The 24,753-nt window shown below is 38.8% G+C and overlaps 2 protein-coding genes across 6 annotated transcripts in view; one reads left to right on the top strand and one right to left on the bottom strand.

Moving 5' to 3' along the window:
* The window catches only part of SLC3A1 (solute carrier family 3 member 1), a 35,955-nt gene extending 25,232 nt beyond the window's left edge, over positions 1–10,723 (top strand). Inside the window, exons 7-10 of the mRNA XM_040224728.1 lie at positions 54–249; positions 3,061–3,228; positions 4,238–4,354; positions 9,514–10,723. Coding sequence (XP_040080662.1) covers positions 54–249; positions 3,061–3,228; positions 4,238–4,354; positions 9,514–9,954 — 922 coding nt within the window. The 3' untranslated portion in view covers positions 9,955–10,723. The remainder of the gene's footprint in view (positions 1–53; positions 250–3,060; positions 3,229–4,237; positions 4,355–9,513) is intronic.
* The window catches only part of PREPL (prolyl endopeptidase like), a 37,670-nt gene continuing 21,003 nt past the window's right edge, over positions 8,087–24,753 (bottom strand). For 3 of the 5 annotated variants that reach the window (XM_040224722.1, XM_040224727.1, XM_040224726.1), the window contains 7 exons: positions 20,235–20,432; positions 17,439–17,614; positions 15,918–16,134; positions 12,989–13,138; positions 12,443–12,566; positions 11,266–11,339; positions 9,509–10,918 (listed from right to left, as the gene is read on the bottom strand). In XM_040224722.1, coding sequence (XP_040080656.1) covers positions 10,829–10,918; positions 11,266–11,339; positions 12,443–12,566; positions 12,989–13,138; positions 15,918–16,134; positions 17,439–17,614; positions 20,235–20,432 — 1,029 coding nt within the window. In that variant the 3' untranslated portion in view covers positions 9,509–10,828. Of the gene's footprint in view, positions 10,919–11,265; positions 11,340–12,442; positions 12,567–12,988; positions 13,139–15,917; positions 16,135–17,438; positions 17,615–20,234; positions 20,433–24,753 lie in introns of all 5 variants that reach the window. The other 2 variants (XM_040224721.1, XM_040224723.1) reach the window with 2 other exon arrangements.

The following is a 24,753-nucleotide window of genomic DNA, read 5'->3' on the forward strand; positions in this document are numbered from 1 at the left end:
CTTTCCCAGTCTCCTCACAGACCCTGATGACACTGTACTTCTCACTATTACAGGTTCATGGGGACTGAAGCCCATGGAGAGAGCATCACCGAGACCATGGTGTACTATGGGTTGCCTTTTATCCAAGAAGCAGATTTTCCCTTCAACAGTTACCTCAGTAAACTAGACAAGCCTTCTGGCAACAGTGTGTCTGAGGTTATCACATCCTGGCTGGAAAACATGCCAGAAGGAAAATGGCCTAATTGGATGGTAAGTCCTTATGCCCAGCTCAGCACAGGGTGCTGGTGTGCTCACTGCGTAGTCACCTCTGAAACAAGGGGCACATGTCTGTAAGTGACCTTCCCCTTCCCCTCAGTGTGTGACGGTTTAGTGAGCCGGGCCCATCCCAGCTCCTGACCAGGTTCTTGTCATTCTTCACTCTTTTCCTTCTGGTTCTCAGATCAGATAATCTCAACTGATCTGTCCCATTTGCTGATTCCTTGGCTAGTTCAAATCTGTCCAGCCCTTCCAGTGAACTTTTCATTTATTGTACTTATCAACTAAAATTTCTATTTGGTTCATTTTCATGATTTCTCTTTATTGATAGTATCTATCTGATAAAGCATTGTTCTCATCCTTTTAAGTATGAGATATGGTAATGTAGATAATGGTTTACATTTCTGAACACACATACACAAGTGGAGTTAAAGTCGTTATCTACTAAGGCCATATTCCCTGGTTCTTTGCATGTCTTGTATTCTTTTATTAGTTGTTGAAAACTGGATGTTTCAATGTAGAGATTTTGAAAATCACATTCTCCCCTTCCCCAGTGTTTGTTTCTTCATTGACTTTCGTGGATTAATTCTGTAAAAATCTGTGTTATTTGTCGTGTGCAGCCACTTAAGTCTCTGCTTGGTCACTAATGATTGTTAAGATTCCTTAGAAGCCTTGAACCAGTTAGTCTCCCAGCATTTGCTGAGGGGCTGTTAGTGGAGCGGGGGAGGGAGGGATGCTTTCAACACTCCTGCAGGCGGCTTACAACTTTGCCTTGGTCTCTACTCTCCCCTCACTAGAGCTTCAGGGTTGGCCAACAGGGAGAGATTAGTTTCCCTGGGCACCTGTGCAGGCTTCTAGATTCCAGGAAAACGTCAGAGCCTTTCAAAGCCCATTATGGTCATCTCATTTCCAACTTTTAAGTTTTTCTGGTCAGTCTCTGTTTGGCCCAGGCTGGTAACCCCACCTCTGGCAAGTAATCAATATGCCTTCCAGATAAGATGGTTTGCATACTCACTCAGAGCCCGAGCAGATAAAGAAAAAAATCCATCCAAAAGTGAGCTGCTGAAAAGGTTAAATAGTGACAGTTCTTTAGAGATGGAGCTTTTGATGAACTTTAACTCTATTCTGGTCCTTCAGAGCTTACTAGGCTGTTGGTTTTTACAGTTACTGTTGGTTTTCAAGGCTGTCTTGAGTCTGAGAGGAGGGGCATGAGATTAGGGTCAGTTAAAATGACACAAATCTTAACTGTTCTTAGTGAGACCCAGCTGTTATTCTTGAATACTCCTTGGATTGCTTGTAAGCCTTTCATTTCCAAGTTCCGAAAAAGTAGATTTTTTTTTTTTTTTGGCCAGCATTCTCCTTGCTTTTATGTTAGAGATTTTGGTGGTCCTTACTCCACCATTCCAGAAGTGCCCCTCTATACAAATATTATAATGGAGTTTTAGCACTTGGTTTTTTCATATGCTGAAAGTCTCTGATATCACTGGGCTGTGAGAGGCTCTGATCTCTGTACATTGCTGATCTTGATTTCAGTTCTGAAAAAGGAAAGTGCTCTAGGTCTAGACTTGAGAAATTATTGAGTTCCTTGTCAGATGTTTTTGCGGTAAAGAATGAACAGTGGCAAAGTTTAACCTAATTTTCTGGTCATAAAAATAGAAAAATACTTTACAATGGTCTATAGAAAGGTAATTGTAAAGAGAGTTTTAGTAGATCTAAAGGAAAAAAAAGGCAAACTTCCTTTTTTTGCTGAATTATAATGACTAAGTTTCCATTTTTAGACTCAAGTTCAAAGGCTGGTTTTGTGTTATAACCCTGACCTGAATAACTGATGCAGTTTCTCAGAGCTTGTGTCATCATTTGTGAAATGGAGATAATAGTACCCAACAGGACTGCAGTGAAGGGGTAAACAAAATACAATGTAGGTGTGAAAGTACTTGTAGACAGGTAAGTGCCATGCTTGGCTTATGCACAAGATTTGAGTTGTGGTTTATGGAAAGGTTTGTTAAAACATGTAATTAGAACATTTAACAAAGAAATGGGCCTTCCCTGGTGGCTCAGTTGGTAGAGTCCCCCTGCAAGGCAGGAGACCCGGGTTCAGTCCCTGGGTCCAGAAGATCCCCTTGGAGAAGGAAATGGCAACGCACTTCAGTATTCTTGCCTGGGAAATCCCATGAACAGAGGACCCTGGTGGGCTACGGTCTATGGGATATGACTTAGTGACTAAACCACCAACAAAGAAATATGTTAAATAGAAAACCCCATAAAAATTTTCTTATAGATTTTTTAAAACTAAAAGTTGATTTAACTTTAAATTTGTTTTGAAAAGTTCAAAAATCTCACACATATACAGGGACACATCAGAAGGCTTCTTCTCGCCCCATCCCTCCCCCTCTCACCCCTGTTCTTCCCCCTCACCTCTGTCCCACCCCTTCCCTCCCCATATCACCTGTCCCTTCCCGTCTCCCGGCATTCCCCCTCACCCGTCCCTCCATCTGTTCCCTCCTCAGGGGGAAACATATTTCCATTCCTGTCAGTATTCTCTTATCCAAATGTGTGAAAATATTAATAGGTACTCTCATAAATTACGTCTTATTTGCAGTACCATCATGAAATAAAGGGTTACCATCATCTTGTTGATCACAATTTTACAGCCAAGGAGCAGGGTTAGGGCTCAAATTCATGTTTGCTGATACAAGGTACCCATAGTTAACCATGTTTTTCTGCCTGGTGAACTTTTTGTAAAATGGTAAACCTTCCAGAAAACTATATATAGAGCACTTAAAAAGAAAAGTATCTGCCTTTCAGACTGGTGGACCAGACAATGTCCGGCTGACTTCTCGTCTGGGAGAGAAATATGTCAACGTCATGAACATGCTTGTTTTCACCCTGCCTGGAACTCCCATAACTTACTATGGGGAAGAAATTGGAATGAGAAACATTTTAGCCGCAAATCTCAACGAAACCTATGATATTGTAAGTTAATATAACTTAACCATGCACCACACCTCATTTTTTTGCCACATCAAAGAATTTACTATTTCTATTTTGCTACCCAAATCATGATTACTTAGCTTTTGTTTCTTACTGTTAGGCAGTGATAATTTTTCAGCTTTTCTTGATTGGAGAGCTTGTCAAAAATGCTGCTCCCTGAGCCACACAAGTGAGTTCTTCACGTAGAGCCCAGCATCTGCATTTCAATGATATTTTCTAGCCAATTCTCAGGCAAACTAAGATTTAAGAAGCCCTGTTTTGAGTTTGGAATATTATTCATTGCCTTCTACCTGAAACATGGAGTTAAGGACACCAATTATAGTGCTTGTCTGTATTGCTAGATCTGGCTTGGCCATAGCACAAAGATTCTTTCTTTTATGTTAACAAATGTTACGTACAACCTTAGGCCTGAGTAGTTTAAATTTTCTTTTTGTTTGAGGCTCTGGATTTCACAATTATGTTGCTGAGCAGATAAATGATCTTGAACCTGTAATTTGTATGGTTAGCTTTAAATTGTGAGATTCAATTTCCCTAATATTTGGTCAAAGTGAAACCTTTTCTATTTAACCCCTAAATTTTTGTGTGTACTCATGCAATGATCAGGCTAAAAAGGATATAATCTAGGCTTACTTGTACATGGCTGTATACTTGAAGTCACCATTGCTGTATCACAGTAGAATGAGTCTATAAATGGCACGTTTTGAAGTCTGACATTATTCATTTTTAGGGAAAACCAGCAAAACTTCCAAGCATGTATCGATGTTCAGTTAGTAGTTTATTCACACTCAAGATGTCATTAAACTGTTTTCCAATAAGGTGTAAAGCTGGTTTTAAGTACTGAATGTTAAAGCCTTTTCCTTATGAATGCTAATGAATTTGAGTACTAGATGAGAAATTAGGGAATTAAATACTTATTACTAATAAATCATGGCCAAATTACATTTCTTTTAATAACCAGATAACTGTTTTTTTCTTTATGGTCTTGATATAGGGTACTCTTTTCTCAAAGTCACCAATGCAGTGGGACAATAGCTCAAATGCTGGTTTTTCTGAAGGCAGTCATACCTGGTTACCCACCAGTTCAGATTACCATACTGTGAATGTTGATGTAAGTATCCATGAAAATTTTATGCTGACTCCAGAAACAGGAAATGAGTTTCTGTTGCTGACAACATACACTCACCTTGAGTTGTCTCACAACTTAACTGGTGTTCTTTAAATCAATCACATAGGGCTTCTTTTGTAGTTTTCATTTTTAAGGAGTTTGCAAGTCATGTTTTTTGTGAAAATACGAAGTGGTGCACAAGCATTATCAGATGGTATACAACTCAACACTGGAATGATTCTGAGGTATGAAATATTAAGGACATTTTATGGAGGTCTTTCAGCAAGCCAGCTATCCTTTCTCCTTTCCTATCTCTCCAAAGGAAGGAAGGAAAGTAGATAAATCAATCTAGGGCAAGATTCTTAAGAGCAAGGCTGTTTACCTACAGAAACTAAAGACGTGAATTATCCCTAGAAGGAGCTGCTCTGGAAAAGCATTCCCTCCAGCTTTGGCCTTTACTGTTTTCTGTTCTCATGGTGATTGGGTCTGCCAAGTTCAGCAAACACATTTCTTAAACAGGAATGCATTAATTCCAGCAAACAGCCAAACACATTTCCTCAGATCAGAAAAATGTGAAATAGTTTCAGGTGTTTTCATGGGAAAACACACTCTAAACTAGGATACAAGTTTTACAGCATCTACTAAGTATTCTGAAAACACTCCTCAGAATATTCTGACATAGAACTTCAAGTAAACCCTCCTGGTTCCACAACTTATGGCTCCAAGCACCTCAGGGATAAATTTGTAGGTAGGTCCGTGAGACACAAAATCTGTATTTTAACATTTGTGTTTTGGATTAAGTGTACTTACTGATTTTCACTTTGTCCAAATGTCTAGAATACTCCCACAGGCCAATTTGAATCTGATATGTAAGAAATCTTACGTAAAAATGTGCACCAGCACAGATGGGAAAACGTAAGTGCCAATTATAGTAATGGTCAGATTAGTCAAGTCTTTAAAATGATCATGAGTCATGCTTTGGGGGATGCTATATCATAATCAAGGTGACCAAAAGTCTCAGGTGTTTTAATAAAACACCTCCATAAGAGTCCTAGAATAAGGTGAGAATTTAATTTATAGAAGATAGAAAGTAAAGTTAAGATTAGAGAGAAACAAGAGCACAGAAGCCAGTCTAAAATATTACACAGGAGCAAACAACACTGGCGGGCACAGGTGAGAGCACTGCAGGACTGTCCCTGCACCGCCGTGACTGGCTGCCCAAGAATCTGCCTGAGGAGGAAACCCAGGGCCTGACTGGTGATCAGACTTCCCACTGAATGAGTAGAGCAAAGCCCGAGACAGTGGTAAACTTCTACAAGCACAGAAGAAAGAGAAGCAGCAGAAGAAAAGCCAGTTCTAGTGATGTCCCTGGGAGGATTCACTGAGGAGTGATCTCAGAAATGAGCACTTTTACTCCTCAATTCACAGAGGCCTTAAAAGGAGGGCAGGACCCTAGGTTTGATTACTATTAAGCAGGAAAAGAACCCCTACACCCCCAAAGACAAACCAGACCTACCTCCAGTGTGGTTTTTTGCAGTTACTAGAGACAGGCAACTGAAGACAGGCAAACATGGAGTATCAAATACAAAAGTAAATGAATCACCAAAAATCACACTACATTTGAGAACAATTAAGACCATGAGAGGCACTAAGAAAACACTGAAGAAAGCAAAGAAAATAATGACGTAAGACTTCATTACTCGTAAAATCGCCCCTTCCCTGGTAGGTTGTTTTATGTAGTCCCTTAACTCTTTTAAAGAAGTGATTTGATATATTAGAAATGTAAAAATATTGTCAAAATAAACAATAAAATAAGAGATTCTAATTACTGTGCTGGAAAACTGATGCAAGATTTTATCCCAGGGTGTACTATAAAAAGGCAAAGAAGATTTTTTTTAAACACAACATGATTGTATTTTAATAAACAACCAAAATATAAAATACTATAAATGAAATGATGGCAAATGGATGGCAATAAAATATGGTATTTATTTGTAAATGATTAACATCCTTAGTCATAAAAGAGTTATTAGAACCAGTTACAAAGATATTGATATTTCAAGGGAAATGAAAAAAAAAAAAGGCAAAGAAGTTAACAGTATAGAGAGAACATTTTTGATATGTGGAGAATAAATCTAGGAATTCCAACATATAACAAAAAGTGAGTTCTAGAAAAGAAGAGAGAGGAATAAAGAGAAAACCATAAAAATACACAGAAAGAAATCAAACTTGAAAACAGATTGCCTGAGAAAAGGACTAAAAATTGAACTGGCATCAGCTTTCTCAACCGGATACTAAAACACAGTAGAACGTGACCTTCACAGTTGTAATGGAAACTTGATTCTAAAGCAAGAATCTTATATCCACTTAAACTGGCATTCAAGAGCAAAAATGGAAAAACAAGGACAGAAGTGTTACCATGTATAGCCAGTTTCTGAAAGAGAAACTGGGGACTCCAACAAAACCAAAAGGAATCTAAAAGGAAGACATGATGTATAAAATATAGTGAGGAAAGGAATCAGCAAAATTTAAGGATGAATAATTTTTGATATATAATGTAAAACAAGGTAATCTGGAGTAAAAATGCTAGCGGTATATTTCTATATGGGAAGTAGTGGCAGGGAAGGGCTGCGTGTGAGAGCGAGTGTGTGAGCACACATGCGCGGGAGCCAATGCACTTTGGAAGGATGGAGACAGAGAAACGCACTCTAGAGTTGAGCTGTCCAGTAACCACCAATCACTGGGATAACTAAAATTAGACAGAATTAAAAGTTCAGTTCCTGGGTCACACGAGCAACCTTTCAAGTGCTCAGTAGCTAGTGGCTACCACATTGTACAGCACAAATACAGAGCTTTCAGCACTGCAGGAAGTTATACTCAACAGCACGGCTGTGTTAAGAAAAATGTTTTTAAATGGTCATTACAGTTTTAAGGGTAACCATTAGAAGAACAGACATAAATGATAATTTTTAAAGGATATTAGAAGGGGAAAAAAGTACATAAAGAAAGCCAAGCGATCCAATAAAAAGCTAAAAGAAAGAAGACAAAACAGCAGTGCAATTAAAATAAAAGATGAAATAAGGCTACAGGATTATGTCTGGTAATCACAGCTATAAATGGCTTAAATTCACCTATTAAAAGATAAAAACTCTTGGATTAGAAAACAAAGACAAAATCTGACAGAAGAGACATAGCTAAAACGAAAGGGCCCAGAAAGATTGCCAGCTGACTACTGCTTTCCAAACAAAAAAAATGCATATAGCTTTTAACTTAGTAATTTCATTCCTAGATATCTCTTCCAGAAGACTCTGGAAATAATTTATATATTTTATCAATAGAAAACCAGTTGAATCAATTACAGTTAATCTATATAAGAGACAAGTATGCAATTTTTAATGGATATTAAAATCATATCCAGAGTGGATTGGTATGAGATGACCTCTGATCTACTAAATAATAATAATTTTAAAAAGGCTACAGAATGGTAACATGCCACTATTTGTGTAAAGAAGGAAAAAGTATGTTTACCTATGTTTGCATAGGTACAGAATATAACATTTCCTATGATACATAAAATGGAAGAATATATACACAGTAAGAGTGTATCTCTGGGAGAGAAAATAGAAAGCTAGAGGAAGAGGCTGAAGAAAACCATTTTATTTGTATATTATTCTGATAGTTGAATTTTATATTGTATGCATGCACTGTCTATATTAAAAAATAAAGTTACAAAAAGCAGGTGGGGAAATATTTAATAGCAGACAAAATAGAATTCAATATGAAAAGCATTATGAGACAAAGGCAGTTTTCAAGAATTGATGAAAGAACATTCCACTATAAATCATGAATGTATGCATCTAACAATAGCTTCAAAATATATAAAACAAGTACTCTGAGAACTGCAAAGAGAAACTAAGAAATCACAATTACATACCTCTAGAAAGTGGTAAATCAAGTAGACAAAAGTAACAACACTTACTGGGCACTTTTTATCTAAGTGGCACTGAACTATGCTTTTTCATGCATTATCTAAGGCTATACAAAATGTTAATAGTAAGTTGACAAGTCATATACATATACCATATGCATGTACCATAAATACCTCTGTACCTGATAAACACAGAATAGACATTTTTTTTTTGACGTTTATTAAACACCACACATTAGACACCTGCCCCAAATAACCACCACTACTGCTGAAGTCAACATGACTGGCAAGACTATAATGAATGAATGTTATCACTGACTTGGTAACAGATTATATGAAGACAAATCTGGCATTATGTATCAAGTATCCATACTCCTTGACACAGTAATTGTCTTTCTGATATTTGTGTCATAAATAAATAATGCAAATTTGGGGGAAGCATATTAGAAACTCAAATGTCAAAATGAAAGGAAATGGTTAAGTATGGTATAACCATTCAACTGGATTATTATTCTGCCATTAAAATGACACTTAATAACAGAAGATGTTTGAAATGTTAAAGGAAAAAAACAAGAAAAACATAACATTAAATTATGTCTGTTTTATATAGCTATAAAATTTACCTCAATCTTAATGGACATATATTACTTTTATGGGTAAAAAAAAAGTAGCGCAATCTCTTTCACTTCAGACAACATTTTGCTTTGCATCCTTTTTTGCAATTTTCTGTTCATAACTAGCATCTCCTGAAGTTACACCAACCTACACATTATTCTACAAAAGAGAACAGAGAAACCCCAATTCAACAGAAGTCCCTCGAGTCCATGGCCAGGATGGCTGCTTTTCTGCCAGTTAAATGTAGCATAAAGGGATTTATTTGGGCAAGTTAAATATCCATTAAATTAGATATGGACATTTAGTGGAGTCAAATTTGATGTCCAAATCAGCTGTGGCCAAAGTGTAGCAGAAAACTGTGCACTCTGTAAGGACTCCCAGACAAGGTGAAACCCTACCTGTAGTTGCTATTAGCAGCTAAATAAACCATCCGGTTCAGTCTCAGTCCTGTCTGACTCTTTGCTACCCCATGGACTATGCTTCCCTACTTAGTTATACTTAAAATTTAGTAGTTATTTTAAGGGACAAAATTGAAGGAAGTTTTCTTGGGAAATAATTCTTGATACTCTAAGAATCGAACATTTATGTTAATATTCTTTTTTTTTTTTTTTTTAAATAGGTCCAAAAGACTCAGCCCAGATCAGCACTGAAGTTATATCAAGAATTAAGCCTGCTTCATGCCAACGAGCTGCTCCTCAGCAGGGGGTGGTTTTGCTACTTGAGGAATGACAACCATTCTATCATGTACACAAGAGAGCTGGATGGGATAAACAAAGTCTTCCTCATGGTTCTGAATTTTGGAGAATCATCACTGCTAAATCTAAAGGAAATGATTTCAAATATTCCCACAAGAGTGAGGATAAGGTTAAGTACCAATTCTGCCTACAGTGGCCGTGAAGTTGACACGCATGCTGTTACATTGGCCAGTGGAGAAGGACTCATCCTTGAATACAACACTAGGAATCTCCTTCATCGTCAAACAGCTTTCAAAGATAGATGTTTTGTTTCCAACCGGGCATGCTATTCCAGGGTATTAAACATACTGTACAGCTTGTGTTAGGCACCTCTATGAAAGAGATGGAGACACTGGCATTCCGTTCTAGTCTAAGCATTTGCAGTAACTTCACATATAGCAGCATGCTCTGGGTAAACTTTATGAGTGGTCATTAATTCTTTTTTTTTTTTTTGGCTGCACCATGTGGCATGTAGGATCTTAGTTCTCTGGCCCGGGATCAAACCTGTGCCCCCTACACTGGGAGTGGAGTCTTAACCACTGGACTTCCAGGGAAGTCCCGAATGGTCATTAATTCGGATATATTTCTGTAACTTGAGTGAAACTGCTTTAGGGAAGGTTCTTAAATGTTTTTCAAGAATAATAAAATGTTTAAAAGAAAATTATCACTTGCAGGAACTTGTAACTTTTTGAAATAACATCAATAAAAGAGGACCAGAGCACCTAGGACTCCAGATGATTAGAAAGATCTAATGAATTTTAATGGGAAACATGTTACCTTCTTCCATAAAATGCAGGTATAGAAATTGGAGGATGACTTAATTGCCAGAGTGCCTAAAATTTTTCACTAGCAGAAATAGGACCTTGATGTGTAAACTGTTCAAAGAAAATCATAGTAAAACTAAGCTGTTCTGACAGGAGAAGGGGGAGACTTCTGCTGTCAGCAGCCCTTCCCTCACTCCCTTCTCTATGTGCTTCTACGCAGCATGGCTTGAAAATTACTTTCCTGGGTTAAGGGGCATGTGCCTCAGTGGAGACATTGGTATAAGCAAGTGAGCTGTTTATGAAACCAAATTTGGATGGAGAATAACATTTTTAAACAATTATTTACTAACTTAAAAAACTCACTTTTGTGAACGTAATTGGAAATATGACTATGAAAGACTTCAGTGTGTTTCCAGTTCCCAATGAAAGCAGCATTTCAGAATTTTAGATATTTCTTAAGATTATCGAAAACACTGGTGCTGTCAAGTCCAAGTTCCTCATACAGGAATTTAATTTGGGCTGTAATCTAAAAGAAACACATTAAAAAAAAATTAGGAGGCCTTTGTGATAAAACTGCAGTGTTCCAAGTCTCTCCTTGTCTATCCATCTTCATGTAACTATGAAATCAGCAATTTACGGCAAGAGATTTTTTTTATTTGGCACAGAGGTGGAAGCTCCCAACGACAGATTCCATTACTTTCTCTGACAGAGCTCATTCATCAGGAACCTTTCCTCTTTACTCACTCAGCATTTCTCCTCTTCCAAGGCTAAGCCACAGACCCAACAGCTGGTGAAGTAGCCTGCACAACCCTGTGTAACCACAGTATATCACTACTTGGCGATCGACTACCTTAGTGGGGCTTGACAACATACCTTTTTGTGAGAATCCTCAATCACATGGTTGCCTCCAGGCTGAATATCTAAAATAATATTGGGGACTTGATAGCCTGAAAGAGTTAACACATGAAACAATTAGAAGAGTTTTGGCTAATTGAGACCCACCCTTTCACCCCCTCTCCTTTTCAAGCACTCTATTAAAATAATAGTGAAGCTGCTGCTGCTGCTAAGTCGCTTCAGTAGTGTCCGACTCTGTGTGACCCCATAGACGGCAACCCACCAGGCTCCTCTTGTCCCTGGGATTCTCTAGAACACTGGAATGGGTTGCCTTTTCCTTCTCCAATGCATGCATCCATGCTAAGTCGCTTCAGTCGTGTCCAACTCTCTGTGACCCTATGGACAGCAGCCCACCAGGCTCCTCTGTCCACGGGATTCTCTAGGCAAGAATACTGGAGTGGGTTGCCACTTCCTTCTCCATAACAGTGAAGAAAGGCATAAACCACCACCACCACCACTAACAAGAAGAGGTAGGGGGTGGGATGGGGTAGGAAGCAGTAGAAAACAAATTCCTAAAACAGGAAATGGAGGAGGAGGCCCAGACAAAGGAAGGTGGATGGAAAGACACATGGAGAAGGTTGTGACCTAGGAAGAAGCTAATGGGTCCTATGGAATCTGAGAGCCCTGTGACTTGGAAACACCAGCTATAGCAATGGGTGCGAGTGAGATGTGGAACTGAATAGAAGGCAACTGTGTGAAAACTTATATGTGAGCTCTTTCCACCCTGAGCCCAGACGTTCCCATGTCTTGACAAGGAAAAAAAGGTAAGAGTTTTTAATACAACTGAAAGATCTAGAGAAAATTAGAGTTGATATTTTGGGCACGGAAGCTCCAGAGCAAAAACTTTAAAGAATCCCAAGAATAATTTTGTTAAATGAATGAATGGTATGATATAGTATGATACTATACCTCCAAGTTACGTTTGATAAATTTAAGTTTACTTTTTTCTTTGTGACTTGCCTACCTTTTTAATGCTGTCCTTTGAAAAAGAGGCAAGGCAGCCATAGTCATTACATTTGCTTCTACTGGGCAGTCAACTCAGGGTAACAGTGATTTGCCTATGACTGTGGGTGGCTGATGTGGCCTGCAGCATGGCAGGTGCGGCTCCGAGCAGCCCACTGACGGCGACGGTCCCTGCTCCCCGCTGGTCTCCTACCTTCCCCGCTGTCCTTAGCATGCTCTGCGATGGCTTCCTTGAGCTTCTCTGTATAGCTTACGATTCCTTTCAGAGGTACACGTTCGTCATTTTCATAAGCTGTTATGTGAATTGAAGGGTAATGCTGAAAGGAAAGAGATGTACAAAGAATTCCTTATGATCCCATTCCTTATGTATTATGAAAACCAATTACCTTATGGATTATGAAAAACAGTTATCTCTATTTTTTTCCCCTAAGTGATAGACATTTTTTTTCCCCCTCATTTGATATTTCTGAGATTTACAGCATCCCAATACTAGACTATTTGTTACCTGGAATAATGTTTTCTTGACTAGTGAGACCTTGATCTTACTGAATCTAGTCTCCTGAGCTATTAAACGGAAACAAACGAGGAGTATGAGCAGGGAAGGGGCTGGAAGGTGTCTGAGTACTATAAGGAGAAACAATATTAAGGCCTTAGTAAACTCCTGCTTCACCTCGGATACACGTCCTTCTAATTATTTTCCCTGTCACTTCAGGATAGTATTACAACTGCCTATCACTACCTGAGGTTTAATATTTTGACAGGGACAGTAACGTTTTATGTAGTTCTTGTGTTTTTCATCAGATGAAGGATTCCCCCATTCCTCTAATTCTTCTAACGTCAGAGGAAGTGTAGTGTCCATCATGGTGTTGAGAACATCCAAGAAAGGTGCCTTAAAAAAAAAGTCAGAGAGATGTAAACTTCAATTAATAAAATGGTAAAATAAATTTCAGATAAATACGGTACGTTATGAATATACATGCTGACGTGAGAGAACAGAGCTCAAGCAGCAATGTACATTCCCAGGAGCCAGATTAATTGCCCAGTCTAACCAGGGCCTGAGATTTGTAACTGGCTTTTAAGGTATTCAGACTCCTTGAATGACAAAAGGTTTATCTTCCAATTTCACAATTTTTGCTTTTAGTTTTCTTTTTTCCCTATAATAAGTGCTGCCACCTTACATCCACTAGGCTCTAAAAAAAAAAGCGTTGGCGATGACGTGGAGAAACGGGAACACCTGTGCATTGTTAGTGGGGCTGTAGAACGGTGCAGACAGTGCACTGGTTTCTCAGACAATAAACTCAGAATTGCCACATGCTCCAGCCATTCTATTCCTAGGTGTGTATCCAAAGGAAATTAAACCAGGGTCTTGACGAGTACACCTCTGTTCACAACAGTACTGGAAGTAATGCAAGGGTCCACTGATGGGTGGGTGGATGAGCAAAATATAAATGCAATGATACAATGAAATTCAGCCTTACAAAGAAAGACACTTGCTACAGCACAACGGACCTTAAGGAAACTATCTAAGTTAAAAGAAAAACCACTTGTAAAGAGACTTATATTGTATGGTTCCATTTATATAGGAGGTACCTTAGTTTAGTCAAATTCAAAGAAAACTAGAATGGTGGTTACCAGAGCCTAGGGGAAGGGGGAGTTGGAGAGTTGCCACTTAATGGGTAGAGTTTCAGGTTTGCAAGATTAGTTACAGAAACTGACTGTACAACAATGTGAATGTACTTAACACTATTGAAATGTACACACTTAAAAATGGTTACAATGATAAATTTTATTGTTATTTTACTACAATTAAAACTAAAACTCCCAGAACACATGAATAAACTCAGCTGGACACTTTACATTATAACAAGGTAATAAATGCTAACTGAAGAAAATCTGAAAAATATCCAAGTTGAAAAAGAAAATCACTCATTGGCTTATAACCAGTGTTAAAAGAAATGGCAGCTGCTTTGTTCATGAAGCCATTATAATCTGATAACCTGTTTTTCAGCTTTGTTTTCTATTAACATTAAGCAAGTACATTGGGCAAATGCAATTCTTTTTGTCTGTTTAATATCTTTGACTTAGCTCCTTTTTTGCATTTAGACTATCCCTAACCTTATGACACCGGCTGCCTCTCACTGTTAGAGATGCTAAATGCCAGATAGGTCCCGTCCCAGCTTTGCCTCAGAGTGAGAGTAGCCACATAATTTAGTTTTACCAATCAGACATAATATGCCCCAAATTCTGAGTGAACTGTTGGATATTTAGGTTAACTCCATGTCTTCACTGTTACAAGCAATGTGGGGTAAATATCCTTATACACACATTTCTGATGATTTCCTTTCTGACTTCTAAAGTCAAAGTAATTTCTCAAAGTCAGAAGTTAGTCACATTTTCTTTATAATTCTGCCATTATTATCTTTTTGCATGGAGTTTTTTTCCTTCTATACTTAATATTTCTATTAAAAACAGATTTACAGGGTAAGATTACTTAACACTTATTTACTTCATACAAGCCTACAGTATACCCCACACCCTCAAAATTAAACTAAAAAAACCCTGAAAATAATTTACTTTTTCTATCCTAATTATCTTCTAGAGTTATCTACTGCAGAAGAACAAAATTTGCCATCCCCAGATTATTTGAAGCTGAAAATAGTCAAGGTCCAAAAAGTCTCAGAAAGAAACTTTGACCTCTTCTATAACTGCCTGAAGAATTTAGACAGAGGGCCTATTACAGGAATATCACCAGATAATAAATATGGATGACATGCGCTGGGGAAACGCTTAGAGACCAGAGTCCACTCTGTGTTCCCTCGTCTCTGCTAACAAACATTTGTTTATCAGACTTTCACTTTTCCATCTCCACGTGAATTGCCTTCTATCTCCTGAAGGCCCAAATCAGTGCCTCCAACATCCTCTTTCACCTTTAGCTGAAGACAGTATTTAAGGTGAGATCTCTGGTCATTGTGGTGAGTCACTCAGTTTCCCTGGGTCTCTCCCATGTATACATGTCACTAAACTTTTGTTTCATTTCCTTCTGTTAATCTGCCTTGTGTCAATTTAATTCTTAGACCACCCAGAAGAACCTAGAAGGGAACAGGAAAATGTCCTCTGCCCCTACACTAACCAGGAAGCAGGAGAATGGTGGAGGTGAATGAGCTGCTGTCATTTCATAATTTTGGACACCAGCAAAAGACTATAGAGCCTTTGCAGAACAGGTATTTCAACTGAAGTACAGAAAAACTACTCCTAAAGACTACTAATAAGAATGGAGTATCTGAAAAGAAAGAGTCCCTAAATCCAGGACTGAAATGTTGATGCCAATAGAGCCAAAGGATTTCACACATTCCAGAGTCAGTGTGCTCGGCCTGACTTCCTAGATCCGGTGTATCATACATGCTTTGCCGCTTTTCCACCAACTCTAAATGCTCTTACAGATACAAAATGATCAATGAGAATAGCCACTAATATCCTTTAGTGGAAATCCTTAAAAATCAATAAAGAATACTGTCAGGAACCTCTCCCATAGCTACAATTCTCTGTTTAAAATGTAAAAGCTCTGCTATACTTTTATCTAATAGTAAAACTGAAACAGGAAATTTTTCTTAGAGCATCTATTACTTCACACCTCCCTATTCGGTAAACAGTAGAGATAGAGTACTCACCTCCAAAGTCACAGCTCTCAGCAGTTCTGGACTAGAATTACACAGTGCTCCCACAAGCACCCCTCCAGCACTGAAAGCAGTCAGGGCTGTTAGACTGGGCTGAGAAAAGCCTTGGTCATGAAGCGTCTTAATGCAAGCCTCTAAGTCAGCAAGGCCATTGAGTTTTTTAGTTAGCCGGCCATCAGCGTGCCACTGGAGGCCTAACTCACCACCTCCCCTGAAATTAAAGGGCAAGAAAGTTTTAGTGGGGAAAAAATATTAATGATATAGGTCAGGGTCAGCAAACTATAGCCTGTGGGCTAAATTTGCCCAGAGGCCTGTTTTTATATGGCCCTTGAGCTAAGAAGGATTTTTATATGTTTAAAGGTTGGGGAAAAAAATAAGTATCAACCAGGAATATGCAGGGGAGACCATATGTGGCCCGCAAAACTTAAAATGTTTACTATTTAGTTCTTCAGAGAAAAAGTTTGCCAACCCCTGTTGTAGACAATCAAAACTTGATTCAACAAATATGCTTTGAGTGCCTGCTTGCTATTTACCAGGCATTGTGCTAAATGCAGGCCTTAAAAATATAAACAAGTAGAAATCCTCTCTCCTGGAGGTCATAATTTTTCGGGGAAAAACAGCTACCAAGCAACACAGTCACTGCTATAACAGAAGCAGAACCAGAGCAGAGATTATCCACCTGTCTATATATGTGAGTCAAGAACATGAATGCTTTGAGATGACACCTAAGCTGAGTCTTGAAGGAAGAATGTGAGTTCCCAGAAGTGCAAAGAAAGGGATGGCATCATTGGCTCAATGGACATGAGTTTGAGCAAACTCTGGGGGACAGTGAAGGACAGGGAAGCCTGGTGTGCTGCAGTCCATGGGGTCACAAAGAGTCGGACACGATGGAGAAACTGAACAACAACAAAAAGAAAGGGAAGGCATCAAGACACAGCATGTGGAAGGTCACAGAGGCTGTCATTTCAAATGATGTAGCAAAGGCTGCATGTGTAGGATGTGCACGGCCGGAGAGGAGGGCGTACTTGGGGAGTGCTGACGGACGCCACTGTGAAGGTAAGCCACATCATTAGGGTGTTAATGTGGAGGATCTGGAGTCTATCGTGGAGACGGGAAAGTGGTAAAAGATTTAAACAGAAACAAAATACTTTTGTGTCTTGAAATCAGCAAAATAATATGGAAATTAAGAGTGGAAAAAAGGGAGTCCAGCTTAAGAAGCTATTTTAGAAAAATCCAAACTCAGGAGAATGAAATGGAAACAATAATGTAGCTAAGTACAGAGACTGGTTTATCTATTCTAAAAATTCTAAAAATCTGGTGTAAAATCCTAAAAAGATACACTTTTGCTCTTGGGATTAGATAATCCCAGACCCAGGGTTCTGCTAGTGAACCAGGTTCCACTAGCACAGGTTTAGGAGTACAAATGAGCCAATCAATGTTTGCTCCCCAGCATCTTGTTATTCCGGACATGTGATGATGCTCCAGCCCTCATATGACACACAAAACATGACTCACCGAACATGACAATATGCTAATATCCAGCCATCATCCACCAACACCCGCCTTTCAGGCCTGAAATTCATTTTCAAATCCATTCCATAAGCTCCATACACTTGTACCAGGAGAGGTTTCTTCTGCAAGTCCTCAGAATCCGTTTTATGGAAAACAGTCATTGGCACTAATTTTCCATCCTGAAAATGAAGATGTATTATGCAGGTAAAGAAGTCTTTTGAAACAGTTTTATTCCCAATTTTATGTGATGCTTATTGATGTTGAGCAGCAACTTCATTTAATTAAGACAAAAGAGTTATGGTCTCTCAAAGTCCATCAGGGTCCTTAATTTTCAGCTACTCTGCTGACACAATATTAGAGTAACTAGAAAAGATAGTAAGACTCTGGCTTGAAAATGGTTTATTAAATATAGCTTTTCATGACAGTTAAGTAACTTTATAATGAGTTCTTCACTACTCAGTTTAACTATTTTTTTTTCTTTCAGGACAAACCAAAATAACTATCAAGGTTACATATATTAGCATAGTATTCTTCCTATACCTCAGGTTATATATGGGCATTTCCTATCTTTGAATATATACAGATATGTTAACTAAACAAGTTTAAACAACTCAATTTTTGGTACTCTACTGTCAGAATTCTCAATCATTAAAACCTGAAATCTCTTACTAACCTAACACCCACTCACATCCTCTTCATCAACCTATTTAACTTTATTTTTAAAATGTTTCAAAGTGGTTCAGGTTTTATAAATTTTAACATCTAAATTATTTTTAAGTCAAACAACTGTACCTCAGTGTAGTTCTCTGGACAGATAAAATTAAGATAATATGAACTATATCTGATCTTCCTTTCATAGAAAAAGGGTAGAAATGTTGGTTGTCACCCTGCTTACAGAAACTAAGGAAAAAGCACTAGTTTACACAAGGAAAATAATATAACCAGGCCACTCTAAATTTTCACTCTCATTTTGAAAACTTCACTTCAGGGCACTAGTGTGTTATCAAATAAGGAAGAACTCTTCCCCTCATTACTATACTCAACTTGTTACAACAGTGTAAATGAATTTTTACTTCTCAGTAAGATTCATTGTTCAGAGAAGGCAATGGCACCCCACTCCGGTACTGTTGCCTGGAAAATCCCATGGATGGAGGAGCCTGATGGGCTGCAGTCCATGGGGTTGCTAAGAGTCACACACGATTGAGCCACTTCACTTTCCCTTTTCACTTTCACGCATTGGAGAAGGAAATGGCAACCCACTCCAGTGTTCTTGCCTGGAGAATCCCAGGGACGGGGGAGCCTGGTGGGCTGCCGTCTATGGGGTCGCACAGAGTCGGACACGAATGAAGCAACTTAGCAGCAAGATTCATTGTTATAAAAAGATATAGGTGAATTTCTATAAAATAATCCTTCCCCCTTTCTAGCTTAACTGTTTTTTTTTTCTTTTTGGTTGCACTGGTCTTCCCTGTGGCATGCGGGCTTGGTTGCCCCACTGCATGTAGGATCTCAGGTCCTGACCAGAGATCAAACCCAAGTCCCGTGCATTGGAAGGTAGAATCTCAACCATTGGACCACCAGGCAAGTTCCTGTAGCTTAAGCTTTTTAAAAAATAACTTTATTTTCTTATTTTTGGCTGTACTGGGTCTTCACTGCTGAGTGGGCTTTTCTCTAGTTGCGGCGAGCAGGGGCTACTCTCTAGTTGCAATATGCAGGCTTCTCTTGTTGTGGAGCACAGGCTCAGTTGTGGTACATGGGCTTAGCTGCTCTGTGGCATGTGGGATACTCCTGGATCAGGGATCGAACCTGTGTCTCATGCCTTGACTGGTACATTCTTTACCACTGAGCCACCAGAGAAGCCCCCTAGCTTAACTCTTGATCATTCTAGAGACAGTACTTCCTTGGAGAAGCTTTCCCCATTTCTGCAGAAGAGCTAAGTTCCTTTTATCGTATGTTTCCACTGTCCTCAGTACATCTTCCTTTGCAGCAATCAGTACATTAGAAATTACTTCTTCAACATCTTGCATCTTCCCCACTAGATTTAATATCCATAAAGGCAGGGACTATCCTAGTCTGCTGCTGCTGCTGCTAAGTCGCTTCAGTCATGTCTGACTGTGCGTGTGACCCCATAGACGGCAGCCCACCAGGCTCCTCTGTCCCTGGGATTCTCCAGGCAAGAACGCTGGAGTGGGTTGCCATTTCCTTTTCCAAATCCTAGTCTAGTTCACTCTAATTGCTTATTACTGTCAAAATTTTTGCCATAATGACACACAAACTATTTTTTTCTTTAAATCAATTTTTAATATTTAAATATACACAATATATAATATCAAGGACTTGCTAAGCTGGTTATAAAGGGCTTTCCAGGTGGCGCTAGTGGTAAAGAACCCACCTGTCAATGCAGGAGATGTAAGAGACGTGGGTTCAATCCCTGGAGGAGGGAAGATCTCCTGGAGGAGGGCATGGCAACCCACTCCAGTATGGAGAATGCCTGGAGAATGCCATGGACAGAGGAGCCTGGTGGGCCACAGTCCATAGGGCTGCAAAGAGTTCAACATGACTGAAGTGGCTTAGCACTCAGACTGGTTATAAATTTTCTAATCCATGTTTAAAAAATTGCATGAGTATTCAAGTTTAAAGAAAAGTCCATTTACTTCCTAGAATGATTTGAGTCTTGCAGTGGAATGTGAGATCCACTTTACTAAACTGTGATAATGTAATCCCATCAGGGGCATTAATAATTAACAAACAGAATCTTTTCAGTAAATGGCGGGGCTGACAGTGAGGATCACAAAGACTTACCTTGCTTTTGGCTTCCATACGTAAAACACGACTAGTCTTTGTTATTGGGTCTTCATGCCCAGTTTCCTCAAACAGTTTGCCTTCTGCAAACTTATATGTATAATATTTCGGGGGACGTATTGGAGAGCACAGCTGAAAGGGGCAGTTCTCTGGGTCTGAATTTGTATCCATTATGAATCCACAGGCCCAAGGCGGGAGCTAAAGAAATAGAACAGTTAGCTGTACTTTTTATTGAGACACTAAGTATTATTAATTAAATTTCTGGGTCTGCTCCAAACAAGATGATGTAGATATCAAGTTTATTTTTATCCACTTTCATCTAATGCCTCATTTAAGGATTACTTCAGTACAACAAAAAAAATAATGACCAATAAAAATACGAAAAAAGTACAGGAAAATGGTTTATCTCCTTTAATAAAAAAAGTTTATCTGGGGATATATAAACTTTGGCAATAAAACAACAAAAAGATTAAGAATAACAGCCCATCAAGTAGGGATTCCAGAACCCAAAGATATCTTCAAGATCTCTCTTCTCATAGAACATGACATCTCTCACTTGTGGTTTTAATAATTTACCCAGCAGCCCTTACTCTACTGCCTGGACAGCCCCAGGAACGACAGTCATTATTCCAGGACTACAAACTAGCTCAGCAGCACTAAAGCATTTACAATTTGTTTTTAACTTTAGCTCCCAGGCTAACCATTGTGCAGAACAAAACCTTTCCCGCACACCTACTCTGAGAGACTCACTGCTATTATGATTAAGATTGTTAACTTTAAGAAAAAAGGAAAAGAAATCAAAATTTATTCTCTCAGAGCAGCAGGGTCCAGCCTCAAGCCTTCCACTAACATCCCTCTTACACCTTTTAAAAGAACTCTAGTAAGCAGGCTGACGGTATGTTAGAATGGCACTGAGAGTCAGAATATTTCAAAGAAAATTGCCTTTCTTTTCCTGAGTAATTGTAGAAAGAGCAAATTCCTTAGAAAATCAGAGGTCTTGGCACAGCAACGTCACTGGTGGGCACTATTCAGAGAATATAGGTGGGGGATGTGTGCATAAAGAGCGTACCATTTAACCTGTAGAAACTATGGTCACAGAGCTTAGGTTCACAGAGAAAATTTCTTGTAATTAATCCAAAGAATCCACTGCAGTAAAGCACTAGAGACATATATTTTCACTGACTTTCTAGAAGAGTTCCTAATTTATTCACTTCAGACTGTGGATTATTTTCAAGGATAATTTGTTTATTTAAATATTATTTATAAAGTATACAACCATAACTAGAAAGAAAAACGTAATCATGAAAGTTAAAAATCATTTTTGTTTTAGAACATTTATAACAGCCTTTTAAGACACCAGACATTACATTGATAATTTGACTTCATGAAGTAGATGGGAAATTCTGGCTGTTTTATTTAGGTTCTCATTCTTTCTTATTTATGCCACTAAATGTTGTTTAGTAGCTCAATCATGTCTGACTCTTTGTGACGTCATGGAGTGTGGCACGCCAGGCTTCCCTGTCCTTCACCATCTCCCGGAGCTTGCTCAAACTCATGTCTTTTGAGTCAGTGATGCCATCCAATCATCTCATCCTCCGTGGTCCCCTTCTCCTCCTGCCTTCAATCTTTCCCAACATCAAATTCTTTTCCAATGAGTCGGTTCTTTGTATCAAGTGGCCAAAGTATCAGAGCTTCAGCTTCAACATCAGTCCCTCCAATTAATATTCAGAATTGATTTCCTTTAGGATGAACTGGTAGGATCTCCTTACAGTCCAACGGACTCTCAAGAATCTTCTCCAACACCACAGTTCAAAAGTATCAATTTTTCTGCACTCAGCCTTCTTTATGGTCCAACTTTCACATCCATACATGACTACTGGAAAAACCATAACTTTGACTATACAGTGCAGAAGGCAATGGCACCCCACTCCAGTACTCTTGCCTGGAAAATTCCATGGATGGAGGAGTCTGGTGGGCTGCAGTCCATGGGGTCGCAGAGTCGGACATGACTGAAGCGACTTAGCAGCAGCAGCAGCAGCAGTTGACTATACAGATCTTTGTTGGCAAAGTAATGTCTCTGCTTTTTAATATGCTGTTTAGGTTTGTCAAGCTTTTCTTCCCAGAAGCAAGCGTCTTTAATTTCATGGCTGTAGTCACCATCCACAGTGATTTTGGAGCCCAAGAAAATAAAGTCTCTCACTGTTTCCATTGTTTCCCCATCTATTTGCTATGATGTGATGAGAACAGATGCCATGATCTTCTTTTTTTGAATGTTTAGTTTTAAGCCAGCTTCTTCACTCTCCTCTTTCACCTTCATCAAGAGGCTCTTTAGTTCTTCTTCTCTTTCTGCCATAAAAGTGTGTCATCTGCATATCTGAGGTTATTGATATTTCTCCCAGCAACCTTGATTCCAGCTTGTGTTTCATCCAGCTTCGCGTTTTGCATGATGTACTCTCAAATAAGTTAAATAAGCAGGGTGACAATATACAGCTTTGATGTATTCTTTTCCCAATTCAGAACTAGTCTGTTGTTTCATGTCTGGTTCTAACTATTGCTTCTTGACCTGCATACAGGTTTCTCAGGAGGCAGATAAGGTGGTCTGGTATTCCCATTGCTTTAAGAATTTTCCACCATTTGTTGTGATCCACACAGTCAAGGCTTTAGCATAGTCAATGAAGCAGATGTTTTTCTGGAATTTCCTTGCTTTTTCTATGATCTATCGGACGTTGGTAATTTGATCTCTGGTGCCTCTGCCTTTTCTGAATCAAACTTGAACATCTGGAAGTTCTCAGTTCACGTACTGTTGAAATCTAGCTTGGAGAATTTTGATCATTACTTCACTAGCATGTGAAATGAATGCAATTGTGAGGTAGTTTGAGCATTCTTTGGCATTGCCCTTCTTTGGGAGTGGAATGAAAACTGACCTTTTCCAGTCCTGTGGCCACTGCTGAGTTTTCCAAACTTGCTGGCATATTGAGTGCAGCACTTCACCAGCATCATCTTTTAGGATTTGAAGTAGCTCAGCAGGAATTCCATCACCTCCACTAGCTTTGTTTGTAGTGATGCTTCCTAAGGCCCACTTTACTTCACACTGCAGGATGTCTGGCTCCAGGTGAGTGATCACAGCATCGTGGTTATCTGGATCATTATTGTATAGTTCTTCTGTATATTCTTGCCACCTCGTCTTAATATCTTCTGCTTCTGTTAGGTCCATACTGTTTCCTTTATTGTGCCCATTTTTGCATGAAAATGTTTCCTTGGTATCTCTAATTTTCTTGAAGAGATCTCTAGTCTAGATCTCTATGCCACTATAACAATCTCAAAACTAACCTCCATACCCCTCATCTCTTGGTGCTTTGGTGTACTCTAACGTGGCTGCCAGATAACCTTGTGAAGTTATGACTCCTTAAATTATTCCCCTGCCTTCAAACTTCAAATTTTCCCCTCTTCATAATTTATGGATAAATTCATCATGTTGACAGTCAAAGAATGTCAAATCATAGCTTCATCCCCTAGTAATTTGTTCTGCTTCAATAAAAGTGATTTATTAGAAGTTACCTGAATATTTTCCTAACTTCTCCAGCTGAGAGCTTCATTTGATGGACTTTCTCATCCTAGAATACTATTCCTTTCCCTACCCAAAAAAACCCTATCTATCTTCTTTGGTTATCTCAAATTCTACTACCTCCTAAAGTTTTCTTGGGCCCTCCAGGCCTCATGGTACATTTTATGTTTTTGATCCCACTTATTTAAACCCATCCTATACTTAATCTTTGTTTACAAGTCTAATCTCATGAAAAATGGTATTCTCTTATGGCCAGGTATTTTGACTTACTATCTTTCCATTCCAGAAAGCCCAATATAGAACTCTGCACATAAAAATTTAATAAACACCCAGTGAATTTACTGGAATTGCATTTTAGCAAAAATTGTCATAATACTACAGATAGGGAGATACAAATGGCCTGTTTGCTGGTCACACAACTCTTTCTGCATCAAGCAAAACAGAGGCCTCTCTTTTTCCCTTGAGTGCATGTCACCTTAACTCACATATTAATGCTGCTGTAAAACTGGGAAATAATGTTACCATTCACAGTTTTATAAAACTGGCAAAGAGATGATACAGACACAAACAAGTGTGGCCAAAACACTGTAGCAGAAACATGGGAGGCATGATTACTGTCTGGGATGGGAGAAGGAGGTAGTGGTTAGGCTCCAGCTGCCAAGCTGGCCGGAGTTATGACTATATCTAAGGTTGTAGAGATACATGATACAGAGATATGTAGCAAGAGAAATACAATGGCACTTAACTCTACTTCTGAAGTTCATCGTACCCAGCAGTATTTTTCAGTGCACTAAAAGCAAAGACTTCTAAAAGTAATTCCAAAATAAACCTCCTAAACCTGATGAAGACCCACTATACTAAATTCTATTTAATTTCTAAGAAAAAGTACATTGCTGTTATTCAAAATTTGATGTTCTGTTAATATAGCATGTATTCTGATTAACAGTATTATCT

The sequence above is a fragment of the Oryx dammah genome, unplaced genomic scaffold (genome assembly GCF_014754425.2).
Source record: "Oryx dammah isolate SB20612 unplaced genomic scaffold, SCBI_Odam_1.1 HiC_scaffold_25, whole genome shotgun sequence".
NCBI lineage: Eukaryota > Metazoa > Chordata > Mammalia > Artiodactyla > Bovidae > Oryx > Oryx dammah.